Genomic DNA, 20,183 nt, shown 5'->3' with positions numbered 1-20,183 from the left:
GTCACAAAATCTTTATTGTCACCTATCTCCATTAGCTCTTGTAATGTCTGGATCCAGTTAAAAAGAAAAAAATCTACTTGCTTTTAAAAGTCTGCACAGATTCGCTCCAACATTTGAGTCTCTGCTGCCTTTATCTCTGCCTCTTCTTTCTAGGAATGTAACAAATGTCTGAATGAATAAGTTCAGTAGCCTGCCTCTGGCAACAGACATTACCACATGCTTCAGTGGAAGGCGTAGGGAAAATAAATGGACATGCAGTTATAGATGTGCACAGAGGAAGCTTTTTCATGGTTTTTCAAATGAAAACCGGACTTCTGTCCTGAGACATGCAAGGAGATGTTTGTTTACCCTGAGACACACTTAAACATCTTAAAATAATGATTACAATTTTTGCCAGGGCTCTTTTTAATAATGTGGTTGGATATTCAGCTCTTTGCTTTGTGTCAGCTTCCCCTCTGTGAAGAAGCATAACTCCACTACAATTACATAATAGCTGTTCCTCATGCAGTTCATGTTATCTGGAGCAGCCTCCCAATATCTTTCTGTATATCCTGACACTTCTTTAGGTATTCACCCACAAGACTTCAAACCTGAGTTGAAAGCAATGCCCTTTTCTCTTGCCTCATCTCCGGATGTTTTTTCCTTCTGGTAATTTCCATGTCATACTATTACTATCCAAACAGATTTTACCATCACTATCCAAACGGGTTTCAGGTGCTTTTTGCTGCAGAAAGTGAAGTGTTAATATATTAAAGGATGTTTTCCATGGCAGCCCTTCTAATTCTGTCTTCTGATACATACTCACGGAAGAGTAGGAACATGATAATCAGGCTACCACAGGAAAGTATGATTGTGTAACCAAAGGATGCTATCATACTTTGAAGCAGGGCTAGCAGACTGTTTTTGAGGATAAGCCAACCTTAGATGAACAGTGTTTTGAAGACAAAGATGAAGAGTGAATAGGTAGCATGGAAAAAAGTAGCACTGCTCCAGCACAGCCTGAGATACCTCTAAGAAAGGGGCAGAGGGTGGGGAGGAGGATATTTTTGGATTAGCAACAGGAAGAACGGAGAGAACTCTGACTAATGTATGAATATGCAGAATATTCACAAACTGCCAGGGCTGGAGGGTCTTTGGTCACCTTAATGCAACGGAGAGAAAAATTTTGCTGTGGCTGTTTATTCTGAAGACTTATCTTTCTCTAGTCTGCCTTTTTTATACCCTCCCTGCCTTCCTGTCACCTCCTAATCTCTTTCAGAACATAAGATTGTGAAATGACCATCTCTGCTTGTATTATAATAATAATAGTAATAATAATAATGTAATACAACAACAATAAGCCATGCTAAAGTGAAAAGCTGCTGAAGGGATAGGAGGGGACATAGATGAGACAGGCCACGTGATGGAGGAAAAAGGGCCTTGTTAGTATGAGCTGTCAGTATGAATTTAGGCCATCTCATCTCAAGCTCACTCCTAATGATCTTGAGGAAGAGCAAGGAGAACAAAAAAACCCAAACATAAGAAGAAGCCATTCAGCAAGCATTGCTGTGTAAGTGTGTTGGCCTCCCCTGAAATTACTTCAGTTCACAAGATACCTTAGACACCTAGCACACCCAGAGACACTGAGAGAAGAGGGTAGATTTGGTGATTTCAGGCAGGACAAAGAAACAGCTGCTCAAATTACGCCACATACACATGAAGGAGGCTGAGATGAGAAGGATGAAGAAAGGGAATTCTTTAGGATCTAATAGGTCTCTAGCAGAAGACAAAGGAACTGCCTGGAATTACCATACAAATTACCCAGCCATATCTTTTACTGTAAAGAAAAACTGATCACCTACTTGCAACAGCCTCTTAAGGGGACCAGTTACCCTATATATGCTCTACTATGCAGTGACTGTCAGATAACATTTCAGAAGGGAGAAAGGGATATCAAAACCCTGGTATCTGCTAACGGTAGGAAATTACTGGGATCTATATATATTCTTTTCCTTTCCATGGTATAGTAGCAGAAATGACAAGATGTGATTTAGCCAAGATCATGATGCCACATCTGGTTTTGCAGCATTTCTCTTGAGCTTCGCTGAAGCCTGTTTTTGCAGGAGTTTCTACAACTACACTGTGGAATTTCATTAGGGATTTGTTTTGAGTTTAATGTTTACACATCTCTTAAATGTTTACAGACATTTTCTGTCAGTTCAAATTATTCCCCTCTTTCTCCTCCTCTTCACATCACCCCTCATTATATTCTATTAAGCAAGCTGTGTACAATTCCTCTGCAGACTAGTTTATGCATGCTTATAAAGAACAACATATGCCCATTCTCTTATTATTGACATGTAGCAGAACTGTATGCCTGTATGCATGTGGTTCTCTCCAGCTCCAGTCCTGGCATATGATATTTACAGAAAATCAGAATTTGATTGATGCTGTTCTTCATTTCCCTCCATATATATAAAGCCTTCTTTATGCTATCCGTCAGTGTGACCTACTCTTCAACTCTTTAATCTCTCCCTTTCCTTCGACTGCCCACACAAGCCATTAGTATTTTACTTCAGTCATCCACGTGGTTTAGTTCCCAGTTAGGAGGATCACACCACCTCTGATACAACTGTACAACACATTTAAGTATTTCTACCATGTAAAAGGTGAAAAAAAACCCACCCCACATTAAAAAATAATCTCTGTTTCCTGTTGAAAGGAGAATAATATTCCAAGACCACTTACATGAACAGCAAGATTGAAAAAGCAAGTACAAGGTAGAAGACAATACACGGCATGCAGAAGAACTCAGACCAATTTCAGTAAAATAGCAATGGTGATTCTGCCTCTGGATCCTTTGTCAAAATTCCATTTTACACCTCTCCAGGAACTGCAAAAGCTGTACTTTCATATCCTCCCACAGGACTGCACAGTGTTCACATGTGCCCTCCCAGGGTCATGTATATTTAGGTGATGAGGAAATATCATTGTATACATTCTTTCTTGTCACTCAGCACCTATCTGTAACTGTATCTTCACCTTAAGAAAGTGCCTATCTGTCTCTGTTTTCCACTTCTTCACTATGATATGCAGCAAGGCAAAGTTTTGATGTAATAATTAATACTACTAGTACTGTGCACTAGAATATGAACTGAAACGAGCAGAATGGAAAGTGGTGAATAGGAGCTAGAAAGGAAGCATCTCAAAACATAGAAAAGAAAAAAAATTGCACAGGTGAAAAATGCTACAAAAGCTGAAGAAGATGAGGTGGAGAAGGGTAGGAGACACAGAAGGTGAAGAGGAAATAAAGAAATGCTCTCTAAGAGCTGGTGTGGCAAGCTGATGCTCACAAAAATCCCATCAAACCCTGATAGTGTCACCTTCTCTTGCACCATGAAGTAACATGCTTTCTCTGGCCTACATCTCCCATTGCCATCTTCTCCAGGGCAGCTTCTGCCCCAGCAATTCTTCCCCATATACACCAACATCAGCTTCTAAACTCAGTTCTTCTGGCAAGAGGAAAGAAAGAAAAGCCCATTCAGAGAAGGGCAGAAGTGAAATCATGGAACTTGCATGGGAAGATAAAAAAGGGCACAACACGTAAGTAAGAAGACAAAGCTCTGGGATTCCAAAGATCAAATGAGAGACAGAAGTGGAAGAAATTTTGGGACTCAGATGCAGGGTTTTCCTTACCTGACTGGCTGGTGCTAACATTGATGGTGGCATAGTGGGGTGCTTCTGAACTCAATTCAGTCACCAAGTTGACAGCCTGGATCTCAAAGGTGTACTGCACACGGGCCAAGAGGTTGGAAACTAGCACACGACTTTCTGTCAGGCCTGCTTGACGTGGTTCAAACTGTATGTTGTCTGCACAGCGCAAGCATGGCCCTGAGGACCCTGTTGGGCATACTTTACAGATGACATTGAAGAAAACATCCTTGCGGCCACCCAAGTCCTTCGGGAGACGCCAGGTCAGGAGCACGCTGGAGCCAACAATTTCATAGCTAAGGTCACGAGGAGCAGAGGGGATGCCTAGAAGACAGAATGAAAGATCAAAATCCTGTGAAAGAATGGGAGAGTGGTGAGGGAGAGGCCAAGACAAAGCAGAGGAGAAAGAACAGGCAAACAAGTTGCTTTTTCTTATTCTTACTCTTCTCTAGTTATTTCTCTGAACAAGGCTAAGAAAAACACATTCATCGCTACATCAAATATACACTTCCATATATGAAGGAAACATGGTACTATCACATTTTAGAGAAACAAAATTAACAAGAAGGGTCTTTGTTTCCAGGGTGTGACTTTTACCTTTTCCTAGAAGAACAGCCAGTGTTTAGGGGAACTGCAAGCCTTTGAAATCTGAAATTTTGCACAAGCTTAGTATTGTCCTTACTAAGACCTCTATTTCTCTCCTTTGAGTGAGTAATGAACTCTCTCACACTTCAGTTAGCTTGTTCCATCTATTGCAGGAGTTCAACACCAGTTTCCCTATGACTGTTCCTGCTGCCAGCCAGGTTCCTGAATGGCACTGGGAGTAGACTCTAACAGCTAAAAACCTGCTCATGTGCATCCAACACTTCTGCTGGCATAAAACAGTGAAGAGAAGGAAGAAAACGCAGAATGTGAGAAGATGGTGTGGGGATGAGAATGGGACAAAATGCTGGTGCTAGGAAGTGAAAAGCTACAACAGATAAAAATAAGCAGATGTGTTATGTTGCTAAACATGGACGTAAACGCAGAGCAAGACTGGAAGGGAGAGAGAGCTGAGTTTAGTAACAGGGAGGGGCAAGGGAAACATGATTTACAGAACATTTCCCTCCAAAGGCTGTAATGAACTACAAGAATCCTCATTCTCACAATTCCTCTATACTCAAGGCATATCGATGAAAACTATGGGCAAAGCCTTTTCTTTGTCTAATGCTGACACTGTACTGGGTACAGGTGGATGAGGTCTTTCTGGGGATCTCTCCAGATGCAATTGAATTCATTGCTGGTGCATTTGAGTACATCAGACACACAGAAGACTGTTTAAAAAAATGTATTACTGACAAAATGACACATTTGTGCATCGAAAAATGTCAGAAATCTCTTTTGTGATCTTAACTGGGCCACTCAGCATTTGCATTGTACTATAGTATTTAATTGCATGATCACATACTAGTTTTCTTAAGGAGTCTTATCACAGTCAATGCAAAGGATGCTTAATGCTGCTGCAGATGGATTCTGTGCGGTATAGGAAGCAAGGGATTACAGAAGCAATCTGTGTTTCTGAGTGTTTTAACTTCAGAGTCATAAAGTGTTTGCAAACTGCTTTAGAAAGTAATTCTTTTTTCCTGTCACTTGCACAAAATTCAAGGGTGATGCTTCACATATTACTGAAATTCTATTTTTGAGTGCTAATCACTAACCTTATTTCATTTTCTGCATCTAATTATTCTTTCTTGGCCTATTAATATTCATAATCAATGACTGTGAAAAGTTGTAACTGATGAGAACCACAGAGAAGCCAATGAAAAAAACATTTTCCCATAAATAAGATCTGTAGAATTTGGATTCAGTGCAGGAAATGTGGTTTTCACATTGTCATGGTTTGAGCTTAAACCATGACACACATTTTCAGTGAAAAAGGGAAGAAAATACTGGTTAACTCCTTCAGCAAACAGTATTTACCCCGTGTATGAAATCAATTTACATTTCATGAGAAATGAGTACATTATTCTTTCATTAAAAGTAGCTCCTTATGCATATTTGCAGTAGACTTAATTAGGATTATATGAGTCATCTAAAAGCTGACATTTTCAAATTTCTGAGCATCTAGTCTTGCAACACCCCAGTGTTCTCAAAACAGAGTTTCACTAACGTATCAACATTGCAAAAAGCATATTGGGAATGCTTCTGTCTTCTTGTCTGCATTCAGTGCGTGGCTATACCCTGTAGTCAACTGGAGAAGCAAATGGCAGTTTTGGGTTATTTCAGAGGTCATGAGAAGACGTGAACTGCAACTCTCCTGAATCATTCAGGCACATTCTCTCTCATTAGCTGCTCTTTGTGCTTTCAGACACTCCATCCAAACACTTACCAGTGCAGGGAGCATCAGAGTTGTCTGAAGCAGATCGATAGTAACCGTTCTGACACACACATTCACTGGAACCTGGCAGTGGAGCATGGCTGTGGTCAGGGCATTGATGGCAGGGGTCGTCTCCCACAGATACTTTAAAGAAGCCAAGGGGACAGGCTAAACGGAGGAAAATAAGAGGCAAAAGCAGGAAACTCATTAATTCAGATTTCAGAAATAATGCAATCTTATTTACATGTAACTCGTGCTGCTGCTGTAGGCAAAGGTTATTACACAGAGTAGCTACTACAGGTTTTGTTGCTTTGTGGGGCATATATTGTTAAAGTTGCAATTTCAGAACAGTTTATTCTATAGAACAAGTGCTTAAACTGATTCACAGGCAGATGAAAGAGAACCAGTCCAGAGACAGCTCTGGCCATCTGAAATTGTCTTCTCATTACTCGCTCAAAGAACTTAAGCGTTGGAGAAGCCGAAGAGCATCCTAGCATCGTCACGTCTGGAAACAGTCAAACAGTTACAGGTATTATCCCCACCTCCTTCTCCCCACCCAACAGAGCCACAAAAATGCACTTTGTTTTTTTATGCTGCCTTCAACAGTTTTATTGTTTAAAGTACTACAAGCTACCATGGCTGATTTTGCATCAAAATTAGGAGCAGGCACTAGGATTGTCAGTCCTATTCTTTTCCTGTAGGTCTGGAAACTTCCCAATAATGGCTGAAGGACTCCCAATTTAGTCAAATTTAATCTGCAAATGCATAGGAGAATGCCTATGCAAAAAGCTGAAGCAAGGATGGAAATACATCCTACATGGAGAGAAAATGGAAAAACAGTCACTTATGAACAGTATGGGAGTATTCTAGGTTTGGCAAAGATGCAGATGCTGAATTAACTTCCTAATGAAAAGATGGTAAAAAAGAAATAACCCAGAAAAATGACCTAAAATTAGTAGTTATGTATTTTACATTTGCAGTTTTTGCCGATTAGGCTGGACTGACTACAGTGGACACTAACTGGCCTCCACGTAGCTAAAGAATGGCCTCCATGGGCAGGGACTGCAGCTAATACACATCTTTTGCTTCCTCCTAAACCCTCACCCCTGTCTCTGCATCCATTCAGGGAGCTGCTTATGTTCACATGCACCTTTATTCCTTTCCAAAATTGCCTAAAATACGCTAGCTCACGGCGCTCGGGACTGTAGCCCATAGATGGCAACGATAATTGTTCCCATGACATGGAGGTTTTCCTGGCATTGCCTCAGTCCAGTCACTCTATAAATAGTATATCAAAGGTCAAACTGGGAGGAAAGAGAAAAAAGTCCCCTGACAATCTACACAGGCAAAAGGCACTTCCTTTTATTCTAGCAGTTACAGTGAGCCTAGGGCTGTCTTTCCGCACAGAGACAGAATCTATAACTCATTTATTTCTGAGTGATTCCATTTTTCACACCTTAGGATTTTTCAGTTTTCATGTACTTTACATTCCCTTCTTATGGCAGCCCATGGCATCATATCCATTTGCTGTGGTCCTACAGTCTCTGCAAATGACTACTGTACTCATTAGAGACTGTACAAGCCCACCATTTTTCTTTAGTGAACACTATCATTTCAGGACCATCCCAGAGAAAGCTACAACAAGAACAGCTACTCCAGAAATACCTCCGCTGTGTGCCTGCAGAACAACTCACAAAACACCAGCTAAACCACAGGCCTTGTGACTGGGGGTACTATGACTTGATCATCTTCCAGGCACCACTACTGAAACACAGATTTAGCTCTCATTGATTCACAGCATCTAATGCAAGGACAGAGGGTTGCGAGCTGGCACCTCAGGGTGCAGAGCAAGCTGCCACTTCTCATCAAGCCAAGGTTATTATGAAAGGAGAAGGCAGAGCTCGGAGTGCGCAAGCGCTTTCCTCTCAACTTGTCTCAGTCATATTTCATACTCTGGCACAGTGTCAGGATGCCACAACATTCAGCTGGGCACAGCTCATCTCAGACATGTTGACCCAGTTTTCCTTAGCCCCCCCTTACACACTCACCCCTGAGCTGCCTGTGTTTGCCAGCATCAGCCTCCTAATGGGAGGATATGAAAAAAGGTGTAGGCACAAGGTGGTAGAACATGAGACAACAGACACAAGTCACAATAATCTCTGATTACATCTTATTACAGTCTCCTTCTATACTGGATAAAGAAAAATGTGTCATCAAACACTGGAACAGTTGCCCAGGGACATTGTGGAATCCTCATATTTAGGAATAATGAAAACAAGACTAGAATAAGCTTTGAGTGACCTAACCCAATTTGGTCCTGCTTTGAGCATGGGGTTGAAGTGGATGACTTCCACAGGTCCCTGAAGTGTAAACTATTAAAAAGGAGCATCTTTTAAGTGATTAAAATTTGAGAAGAGATTATTGTGTTTTGTTTGGGTTTTGGTGGGTTTTTTTTTTCCTGCATACGTATATGCGTGTGCAATAGTATATGCACATTTTTAGCAGGCTACTGAAGCTTATGCTTTAACACAAATCTTAACGCTTCCTTAGCCTCTCACACTGAAAAAAGTTTATGCAGGCTGGTAAGGAAAAGACATCTTTTAATAATACAAAAATAATCATGCAGTATTCTTGCGGGATAAATGAGCCCTCAAACAGCTGTGTGCTGTAGCTGGAGGGTAACTGCAGATGCAGGGGTATGCTGATACAGTATTGGCACATTTACAGTGATGTGGGAAAAGCATCATATTGGATACTGCCATGGAGAAAAATAGACATGGAACTTGACTGGTGGAACTGACTTGGAATTGATTTGTATTTGGACTTGAAAGATGAAAAAAAAAGGAAAATATTAACTTCGAATTATTAAAATAATAGTTGTATTTCAGTGAGGTTTCAAGCTGAGAGCTCACCTCCTCCATTTGGAAGCCAGCTCAGCAGTTTATCAAGCAGTCTTTTCTCTCTTTTTCTCCCCATAGTCATTTTTGAAATACCTCTTCGAACATTTCAGTCATGAATTCTCAGTACTATTTTCAAAAGCATCTCGTAATTTACAACCCATGTGACTTTTAGTTAAAAGGCAATGAAAAGCAGTGGGTAGTGAATCCCAAGAAACACGTTGTATTGCAAAATTGTTTGTGGGGATAGAAACCAGGAACCACTGTTCTCAGTAATGAACCTGTTGATCTAAGAGAAGATCTGGGAGACCCTCCAATCAGTCTGGAATTCTGGGAACCCCTACCCTAGGACAGCATAATCACCCAAAACGTTCTATTTGAGGCCTTCTATGTGGAAGACTTGCAGGAAACCTTCCAAGGCAAGGCACCATGTGCGTATGCATGTACAGAAAGAAAAGGAGCTAAAGTCTCAACCTTCCTTTTTCCTCTGTAAGTTGCCATTCTACTTTCTGACTGTTCAGCGTGAGAACAAATCTGCCTGGACAAAAGCAAGTGTGAATCCCCTACACACCACATCCCACATCACCCTAAGGGCTTACTAGAGGATGCTGTTTCACCCTTCTATGTAGCTGAAGGAATTTGCCATATAGTAAGAAGCAGCAGGTGGTCTTATGAAACAAATAAAAGTATCTTAACTCATGGTAGGGGGCAGGGAAAAAAATAAAATGGGTTTCTATCTGCTGAGAATGGTTTTTGTCAGATTCTTTGCTCAAAATAAAGAGGTAACAGCTGGTCAATGGAGGATTCCACAGGCTTCCATATGGTGAGGGGGAAGGCAATGCCCACACACTCTTCTACTAAAGTGTAAGAAGGAAACTTGCTTCTCCTTCCCATCCTTGGTGCATTCTTCAGTCTTACTAAGAAGAGTTCTCTGAAGGATCATCAGTAGAAGTCTGCCCTTGGGCTAATGCGTTTGTTCTGTATTTCATATAGAACACTGTAGCAACTCTGTATCACAGTGCGCTTCTGATCTTAGGAAGGGAGAAAATACAGAGAAGTCCTGAAAAGGACTCCATGTGAAGAAACACCAAGCAAAGGAATTAACTATACTAGCTGAGCATGGCTCCATTCAAACTGGACAGCAAAGTATCGGCAGCAGGATTAAAAATCAGGAACAGTGATCAAGCTAGAGGAGTTTGTGAGAAACAGGAGGAGAAAAGTCTACCTTCTGACATTAAGGTTCATTATTTGGTTGTCTTCTGTTCTTAGCTGCTCATGGAATCTCGGGAAGTAAATAATGCAAGCAGTGCTTTGTCATTTGATACACTACCATTATTTCAGTTATTCCTTAAAATATTTACTGTTTTCATCTACCTCCAGCTTCTGTGATAATGGAACTGCAAGGGAATATTGCCTGTCATTGAATGCTACAAAAAACAGAAGTTGTATTTTCTAAAAGTCCCTACTTTTATTTCCCAAGCCTAAATTCCATGTTTTTTGAGGGCTTAAGACTACCAGCTAAATTATTGACTTGCAGTTTACATGGATTATGAACTAGTCATGCTGTTGATTCAGGCATACAGAGCTGCTCTCCGCCTGTTTGAGCTTCACTCTCAGGGGCAGTACTGTATGAATATACGATGAGCAGGGTAAAAAGGCACACACATTTTAATCATTCTCAGAGCTTAAACAAATAAAAAGCACTTACCAATTTTAACTGCTTTATCGGTCTCCAGTCCAGCGCAATGAGTGGTATCTTAATAAAGTTATTTTGTATGACCGCAATCACTTTATGAAATAGAAATTGAAGGTAACATATTGACAGCCATTAACTATCCCTGGCATTTGCACTTGGAGTTAACCAGAATAACTTGTACTCCCAACGTCCCAGTCAAACTGTTACTTGAATAAATTAAAATCCAATTTTAAAATCGTGTCTGCAGCCAAAACTCGGTTCCACATCACATTTCTTTTTTGGAGTACTAAGTGTGATGCAGCAACATTTTATATTGCTGAGAGAGCTTGCGTAGACACAAATTAAACCCAAGGAAGTACCAGAAGAACATTACACATAAAATTATATAACCAACATAAGCAGTTTGGTCTAATGGACTGTCTTAAGCTTCGTAGTCGTGACATTAGACTGGGTGTCCAGGTTTGCCCAGATTTTGGCCCAATACCATTACTGGATGATATACAATTTACTCTACTTCTTCCTACAATAATTTTACAGAAAATACTATAGGCCCCAGGGCACAAAGGATATTAGAGGTAATGATAATACCATTATGTCTGTTTTTTCTTACTGAGCCAGGCTCATAGATCCCTGCTGCACATTCCCTGTCCCGTGACTAGGCTGCTGCCATTTCCTTTTTACTTTTGTTTTTATCAGCAGTTCCAGCAGCACTGGCAAAAGGCCACAACCTAGTCAGGACAGTAGAGTTTATTATTAGCTCTGGGCTCAGCTTTGTTCCATGTGGCATCTCTTCACTAACGCTGTTGCCTCTTGGTAAAGAAGTGGAACTACATTAGATCTAAATATTGTTAGTTACAACTCCTACCAATTCTGTACACGTAGCCTGACAAGCTGTCTCTGGTGGCAGCTTTAACTAAGGCCTTGAGTGGGATTTCTAGACATGTTCTTAGCACAAAGAAGTGGTCACTCCAACTCATCTGAGGTGCTAGAAGTGTCAGAAGAGGGTGCTAGTAAGCGTTCTTGGTGAAAAATTACTTCAACTCCTAGCTCTGCAAACTTTGCAAATGCCAACTACTCCTAACACAGAGAACTAACAAGGTGGCTGCCTAGGAGGTGGGGAAAAGGGTCTCTCACCTTGGCAGGCTCGTTCATCGTCAACAGGCTGGTAGCCAGCCTTGCAGGTGCATCTTCCAATGGCCACCATCCACTCGCCTTCTCCATTGCAGTGCAACCGAACACCCATAGACCCAGTCATGCTTGTCTCTTCAGCATTTGGTACGCACGTCCCTGGGGACTCCACCAACGAGGTCCTCTCTCCTCCAGCAAAAGTTTCAGGGAAGGAAGCAAATCCTTTCACCACAGCTGGGCACTTGTAGAAAAAGACTTGGACTGCCACCAGGGACATGCAGGCTCCCGAGTCCTGGAAGGCCAGGTAGAAGCCATGCTTGGTGAGTGGCCCAAAGCTACGGACTTTAACATTCATCTTTACCACCTTCCCAGTGCTGTCCACTTGCGAAAAGCTTTCATCAGCTGCAATAGTATCCACTTTGGTCCAGGGGCCCTCACGCCACTCTGGCAGTTCCTGAGAAGCTGTGTCAGCCTCTGATTGATGGTAATAGAGTGTGAAAGTCTCTTTGCAAGAAGAGGCCACAGTGCGCATACTGGCACAGTCTCTCACTGAGAAACGGAGGCGGACGTGGACTCGGTGGGCTCCTCGACGCTCTATGAAGTGAGTACGCAACCAGTTATTCTGACCAGGTTCAGCCACGTTACAGACTTGAAAGGTTCGGATCAGGCGCTTCTTGTCATCCCAGACACTTACCTCATCCCACTGAATACATGGGAGAGAAAAGGAAGAAGATATAGTAAAAGAAATATGGATTCAGTGTTCAACTGCACCAAAAATACAGGACAGGCTTTCCTCCCCTCACTTCACCTTGCCATGTCTATGATAAGACTTGGACCAGGTGATGGCATGTGTAGCACAGCACTCTATACAAGGCAAAGTATGACCCTGTAAAGAAGAGCTGTTAAAGTTTGCAAGTAAGAACTGCTGTGAAAGAAAACATAATGCATGCAAGCCTGTCATATGTCATGCTTGTTCCCTCCCTTTTCCTGCCTTCAGTTCCTACCTTAGAGCAAGCAACCACCCTCCCATCAAGTTTTGTACAGTACTCAAATCTCTCCTGCATCCCCTGAACGTCAGGCCCATGCAGGTAGTAGCACTATGCAAAGTGATGCAAAGATCCTGTCTCTTTCACTCAACTGGATGGCTTTCATCCCTGGACAATGGTTTAATCACCCTCCTAAGGTAGCCCTGGGAGGACCCAATTGAGGTTGCTCTGATCTCTGTTAAGGTGGTTTTCCTGCCTCTCACTATGTGAGACTCTGACTATGTGGTTGTGGAGAGTCTTTCATTATTAACAGAATAGTTTCTATACAAACAGATCAAACTAAAATGTACATTTACAAATCAGGAAATTTTGAATATTCTGCTATCCTGAGATTTAAACAATGATGTCAGACTGAGGATGAAGTTTTACAGCCTTGTTTCCCATTCACAGACGAACCCAAAGGTACAGTCAAATGTTACAGCAATTTCTGTCAAACCTTGCACAATGGCTGAATACAATACCTTTTTTTCCACTACTAACTGTCTCCTACATTTGAATGCATCATGATGTTTGTGGCTATAGAATGAGTCAAAACATTTTATTGACCATAGAAAACTAACACGTGTAACACACATCAAAAGTAATCACTTTTCACATAAGGATTAAGATCTGGATCACCCAGTGGTCCCCTAATCTTTAGGCATGAGGCAAGGGAAGGGTGGGAACCTGTGAGTGGAGGTGGAAAGAAACAGGATCCACTCCCTTTGGTGATAGCTTCTCTGATGTCCATCATGTTCTAACGTCTGTCCATCTACGTAACTGTTGCTCCATTTTTTCTGCTTGACCATAAACATGCAACAGAAAACAGGAACTTTTTGAAGCCTTATGCAGCTTTCTGGGGTCACCTTAGTCTGTTCTAAGTATGGAGTACTTCCAACACTCTTACTGAAGCAATAAAACAACAGGATAATTGCAGTTTATTTGAGCTCCTCTTCCTTCCAAGTCATACAGACAATACTGAACTAAGTACAGTGCTACTTTGTCTGTGCTATTCCAGCAAGAGTCTGCAGTTCCTGCTCTTCACAAATCCAGCAGAAATGGGAAATCTCATGCTTGGTCAAGAACTGGGGTCACAAAATACCTCCTAAGGAAGTGAGTAAAGCTTGGAACATAGATCAACAGACAGAAAAGGCTAAATTCAGATGCTTGACAGAATACAGAGAAGACTGCAATATACCTACACATTCATACCTTCTAGAGAGCTCACAGTCAGTAACAACATGTGCAAGATAAATATACATCTCTCTCACTTATGGCTGCACATTTCTGGTTCTGAGCCATGGCTGTAGGTCTCATGAATTTCATTTCCCCCTCCCCCCCTTTGACAGCTTCAGAAAGCCTGTAGTGTCTCATGCTCCAGTAAGCTTCAAATTCATTTCCTAGCTCTGGGCATGCAGGTAAAAAGCCAGCAGCCAGTATTGAACGCAGCCAGCTGGACTGCAGGCTTACACAGAATTGACTAAGTATACCCCTCAGTGCACCAGTCGTGGGCTCCCAGGCAGCTACTTCTCCTACTAAATGCTCTCCACATCATGGCACACAGCACACATGACTGGTTTATGATCTGGTTTATGAACAGTAACACCCAATCCGCATGATGATTGTGTCAAAATGCTTGGAATGCATAGGCAGGCTCCTAGAAAATGGACAAGTAAACACATTTAGACTGGAGCTCCACTGAACTACCACAGGTCTAGCTTTATCTTTGAGCCTCTAATGAAAGCTTGCAACTGGCCAGTGACAACTGAGGAAAGAGGTTAGGGTGAAAAGTACAGAATTAATAGGGAAATATTAATTCGTGTGCATGTGTCCCAGCAAAAGGGCAAGTCAAACATTGTTCTACACACGATTCACCTAGCCTTCAAATATTCAGGTACTGCACAATTTGACTGATCACTGACAGCCACATCACTGATTACCACTCATAGCAAAACTCTGCAAAGCAGATTTGTCCCCCAGAAGAGCATTAAATAACCCTACCTACAGAGAAGGCCACACAGACTTCACCGTATCATTCCACAAGGATCAGGAACCCACAGCAGCATCAATCTATCCCTGCCTTCCTGCTTCACAGACTTCAAAGGCAGAATTTAGCTAGGGCTCTTCAAGGAGCTAGAGACAGAGAGCAACATCACCCATGGGAGCAGACCAAGCACCCTCTGCGTGTGCAGAAGGGATGCGGCTTTGACAGCAGTTTCCGTGAACAGAGAAACTGTGAGGTGGCAATAGCATCCCACCCAGTATCCTCCTATCTGGCTTTGCACCACATACCACATTCGAATTGTTCATGTTTAAGTGTGTTAACACTTTTCACTGCCTCCAGTTTGCTGCTCTTCATCAGATGCATGCACGCCTTCCCCGCACAGAGGAAGTCAAGAAGAGCACAAGGGAAATGCTTACCCCATCAGAAGGGTGGGTGGTCCAGCCGATCTCTGAGGTCTCTCTAGTTGTATCCAGAAGTATTTCTGTTTATATTTAAATAAATAGATAAATAGAGATCCAAACAAACAAACAAATACTTTGTGCTTTTCCAAGTCAAGCTAAAACCTTACTTGCCTCATGTAATATTATCTCTGAAAAAAACCCAAAACAACCCAGAACCCAACCCAAAACCACGTCTTGTAGAGGGCTTCCACACACCCAGAATGTACATTCATGTTTTGAGATACAACAGGCTACATCCATACTAGTAAATTAAGCAGGCCCAAGACAGGGGCAGAGGCACAGGGCACAAACTCAGGCTAACTCATGGTTAGCAGGTTGCATGGCAATATTCTGGCCCCGTGAAAACTTCCCCAGGCAAAGCATAAGCACACTGACAGCACAGAGCAGAGTTATCATAACAAGCAGTACAGATGGGGCCACCCTCTTTGTGGAAAGGAGAGGGTGAGCCAGAGAGATGAATTGTATGAATGCATGCCAATCTTCTCAGGACCATGGTTGCTCATTTTATTTGCAGGTGTAGATATGGACACAAGGCAAGACACTTTTGTTTCCAACTCTGGAACCAAATTCTGTGGGAGTTTAGGATGATGACCTAGTTGATCCTGTAATGGATTCACCTTGTTCTGGAGCTGGGCATTAATTAGGGTGCAAACCTGTGTACAAGCCCCAGTTTTATCAGAAAATCAGCATTAAATAGTCTCTTGCGCTGTACTGCTTAGGAGTAGGGTACATGCAAAACTTCACAGGCCTAATTTATTCCCATGACTAGTCTGCATTTCCACTGTTACTGGCTCTACCACTGGAGACAGTGTCCTGAGCTACTTTACTTCCCAGCAGCTGATACAGGGCTGTGCTCTGGCTCTATCTGGCAATAACACTGATAACACACCAATGGTTTAGTTGTTGCTCAGTATTGCTTATCCTGATCAAGGACTTTTCAGTCTCATGCTCTGCAGTGAGAAGGGGCATGGGAAGCCAGGAGGAAGCAGAGACAGGACACCTGACTCAAACTAGCCAAGGGAGTATTCCATACCACAGCATGTCATGCCCAGTGTAGAAACTGGGGGGAGTTAACTGGAAGGGGGTGATCAGTGGTTGGGTCAGGCTGGGTATTGGTCAGCGGGTGCTGAGCAATTGTATTGAGCATCACTGTTGTCTGCTTGTGTTTTTTTTGTTTTGGCTTTGTTCCCTCCCACTTTTAGTTTTCTCTCTCTCCTTGTTACTTCCCTTTTCATTATTAGTATTATGTTGTACTTTAACTATTAAACCATTCTTATTCAACCCACTGGCTTTACTTTTTCTGCCAGTTCTTTTCCCCATCCCACTGTGGGGAGGGTAAAGGGTGAACCAGCAGCTGCTTAGGCTGGGGTTAAACCATGACAGGTTAAACCATGACAGGCAGATACTAGCCTTGACTGCTCTTGGAGATGCTGTTTTCTGTTCACGGACAAAGACAACACATGCTATACTATGCTATGCACAACAAAGACTCCATCCAATAGGTATTTACTTGTGTTGATAGATACTGAACTGCTTTTCCTTACAACTCTGAAAAGCCTCTTTTATTTGCTTATTTTATTTTTTTCTATCTGGTTGCTTTGTTTAAAAAAATCCCCCAAACAAACAGAAAAAACCCCAAACCCCAACAGGAACATTCAGCTTATTTACAAACAGGATTCATTATTCCCCTTGCTATGATATGATTGTCTATGTCTTACGCAGGAGAGATCCTCAATATTTTCTATTTCCAAATTATGGATTGCTGACTTCACTATCCCTGTCAGTGCTCCTGGGGATTCATTCCACATTAATCAGTGTAAAGGAAAGACCAGGCTCATCCTAAACCAGACATGATCAAGTGAGCAAGTTTATCCAGATCTTAGACTTCAGTGATGTCCCCAGACTGATGTTCCCTATATTCCTGCAGGAGATCATTTATTTCTTAGTCCTTTGTGAAGAGCTGATGTAGTTCCTTGCTTTAAAAGTGCAAAATATCTGGGCTGGCTACTTTGCCAGAACTGGAAAGAGCTGCTGGTTAAAGCTAAAACACAACCCCTTTTACCTAACAGGCCTCAGGAAATGCTGAGCAGTTTGGTACCCTTGGATATTTTGGCTCAAGTGCCTCCTCTGAGCATCAGAACATCTGTGAAAGGCCGATGCTCCTTAAGGCATAATCTTCCCCTAGGCTGTTCTGGCAGCAGAGGGACTTGGCATTCCCCCATACACACTAGTGTCTCAATTGCACAGTCTGGCACAGGGGGAGCACTTTGTTATGTCAGTACTGTGCCACTGAGTTCCCAAACCTGGTTTGATATCCTGGAATAATGTACAAGGTCATTTTGCATTAAAGAAAGAATGGCTCTCCCATTTAACAAAGTATAAAGCAACTATCCCATGGAAGCTCAAAGCCAAAACAAAACAAAGTTCACCAGGGCATGGAAAGACAGATAAAAAGTTTGAAAGCAAAGAAGAGAGAAGATAGAAAAGACTTCTCAACAGCCTGGGTTCTGCCACAGTTAGCAGGAGGTACGTTTTTGAGATGGCTTCTCATCACTGGGCAAGGTAATCTTTATCAAGCACATGAGTATTTCACAGATGAAGAGACACAGGCAGCCTGAAACAGACAGAACTGTCCCTCTCACAGTAAGTAAAATCAGTCAGAAAGCATTAGCAAACCAAGAAAAGCACACAAGAATGTTATGGGCATAAATCTTATTTGGTGACTTACTGTCAAAAGTCCCTCACTAGTTTTCTTCTTTTTCTCCCTCTTGTACTGGCTGTGTGCCTTGAATCAGACCCCCAGTCACACTTAGCTGCATGTACACTCATACACCTAACAAGCTGTTAGACTGCTTTCTAACTCTGAGAACAACAGGCACACTATGGTTTATGTCCACATGGCTAAAAACTCCAGCCCCACAGAAGTGCACGACTGCATCCATACCATCTCTCAGAATGGTCCACCCTAACCTCTGACCTATGCTAGGCACTGTTTAGGATAAGGTCAGTTGGCATGGGCCAAACCCATGACTGTGCTAATAATTTAACTATATGAATGACTATATAGCAATGTACAGGTAGGAGTCTTCACTTTGCTGCTTTATTAGTACTGATGTAGCATTCCACATCCTCACTGTGCTGTGCCAGACCAGTATTCTGCTGCTCTAAAGTGCAGGTAGCAATGATCTGTTCAGCTGAATTTACCAACCTGGAAGAAAAATGGCTTACACCTTTTCTACACTGCTCAAAAATCAAGGGTCTTGCAAAACCAGATCAGGCCCAGGCCAGTCCATGACGTTGCTGAGTACAACTGATCTGAGGTGACCTCAGGGTATCAGCAAAACAATATTGCACTCTGGATTAAAAATAAAGAATAATTAAGGCATCTGAGTGATCTGGAGGCTTTTAAACACATGAAATTATGATAGCTCTTTGATTCTTGCTTTAATCTTATATTTTTTGAAGACTGAGATTCCAGTTTCTTACTAAACTTATTTTAGTTCAAAGAAGAGGAAAGTAGCTGATGAAACACCCTCCTTTATTTCTCTTCCCTGAACTAAAAACCCACGTTTTTTACAGAAGAGTCAAATGGATTCATTACACTCTTCAAATGAAATTCAGAATTAACAGCACTGTCATTTCAGTGTCCTTTGCTCTTGGCAGTCCAGAAAGGGTGAAGTAAAAATCCCAAAGACTTATGCTAATACCAGTCTATACCTACCACCACAAACCAATCTCTTGGGCTACACTGTACTGAAATGTCAACATCAAGATCAAGTGGGCAGAGGCTGGAAGTTGCTTTCACAGATCAGGCTGTTCAGAATAGGCATGTCATTGATTTTCAGGTTTTGGTTAGCCTGTACTTTCAAGCAAGACAGCTCAGTGCTTGTGTTACAGGCAAAATGTTCCCTGATGCAAGTGAATGACAATTCATCCACAGATGATTGACCCTTGCACAGCCTTCATGTAGGCAGACATGTTCTAACAGCTTTTTGGATTGCAGAGATGGCCAGCTTTCTGGATTGAAGAACACTTGCCCTCAGTGTCTCAACAGTGGAGTGGTGCAAGAGGGAATTATAAAACCCAAATCTAGACAAACCTTAGCCACTGAAAAAAAAAGTTGATACTGAGAAGACAGCGAAAGAATCCCTTTACCTCTGGGATAAGGAAGCTGGGACTAAGAATGACCACACCATAGAATCACAGAATGAAACCAGCTGGAAGGGAGGTATAGAGGTCATCTTGATCAATACCCCTCTCAAGACCAGGCTAAATTACAGCATGCTTCTCTAGGCTTTGTCCAGTTGAATTCTGAACGTATCCAGATGTTCATGTACATTGGTAGACAAAGCAAAGGGCAGTAGGGTAAAAGATAACATTCAGAGACACTGCTTTGCTATGCAGCTGAATGCCCCAAGCAGCAAAGCTCTCTGGCTTAACAGACTTCTTGAAAAGACCTGAAATATTACTGGGTTTGTTCTGCCTTATATGATCATGCCTTGAACATGAAGAAGTAGGAAGATTGTAAATGCTCTCTAAAAGGGCTGTAAAGAGAAAGCATTCTCTGGGCTTGTACAAACATATTTTTAGGGGTTGCTAAATCCAGTAACCTCACATAAGCAAGGCTGCTGTAGCTCCATGTCCCCAAGTCCAACCAATAGCAAGGTTGAGTGGGTATTCCCAATAGGCACACACACAAACACATGCAGGCACTGCACATATACAGCCAGCTACAAAGATCAACACAGACAGAAACACTCACCAGTCATGCAAACAGAAACATCACCACCAACGGTCTCATCCTGCTCCCCTTTCTGACTGGTCAGGGTGAAGGTCTGTTAGTGGGAAATATATATGCATTTATATATAATATGGCTCCCTGAAACAACTGTTCTTAAACATTTGGTCTCCAGTAGCTGACCTCT

At 42.1% G+C, this 20,183-nt stretch overlaps 1 protein-coding gene across 5 annotated transcripts in view; it reads right to left on the bottom strand.

The window, feature by feature from the left end:
* Window positions 1-20,183, bottom strand: part of LOC133218723 (ephrin type-B receptor 5) — a 66,813-nt gene that overhangs the window by 24,095 nt on the left and 22,535 nt on the right. For 3 of the 5 annotated variants that reach the window (XM_061365436.1, XM_061365435.1, XM_061365440.1), the window contains 4 exons: window positions 15,214-15,278; window positions 11,774-12,470; window positions 6,059-6,214; window positions 3,676-4,014 (listed from right to left, as the gene is read on the bottom strand). In XM_061365436.1, the coding sequence (XP_061221420.1) occupies window positions 3,676-4,014; window positions 6,059-6,214; window positions 11,774-12,470; window positions 15,214-15,278 (1,257 nt within the window). Of the gene's footprint in view, window positions 1-3,675; window positions 4,015-6,058; window positions 6,215-11,773; window positions 12,471-15,213; window positions 15,279-20,020; window positions 20,094-20,183 lie in introns of all 5 variants that reach the window. The other 2 variants (XM_061365438.1, XM_061365439.1) reach the window with 2 other exon arrangements.

Source organism: Neopsephotus bourkii, unplaced genomic scaffold (assembly GCF_033783945.1).
Source record: "Neopsephotus bourkii isolate Nb327-2 ecotype Australia unplaced genomic scaffold, CSIRO-AGI_Nbou_v1 NB_1287, whole genome shotgun sequence".
NCBI lineage: Eukaryota > Metazoa > Chordata > Aves > Psittaciformes > Psittacidae > Neopsephotus > Neopsephotus bourkii.
The sequence above is the reverse complement of the archived record's forward strand: the minus strand, read 5'-3'. Positions and strand labels throughout refer to the sequence as shown.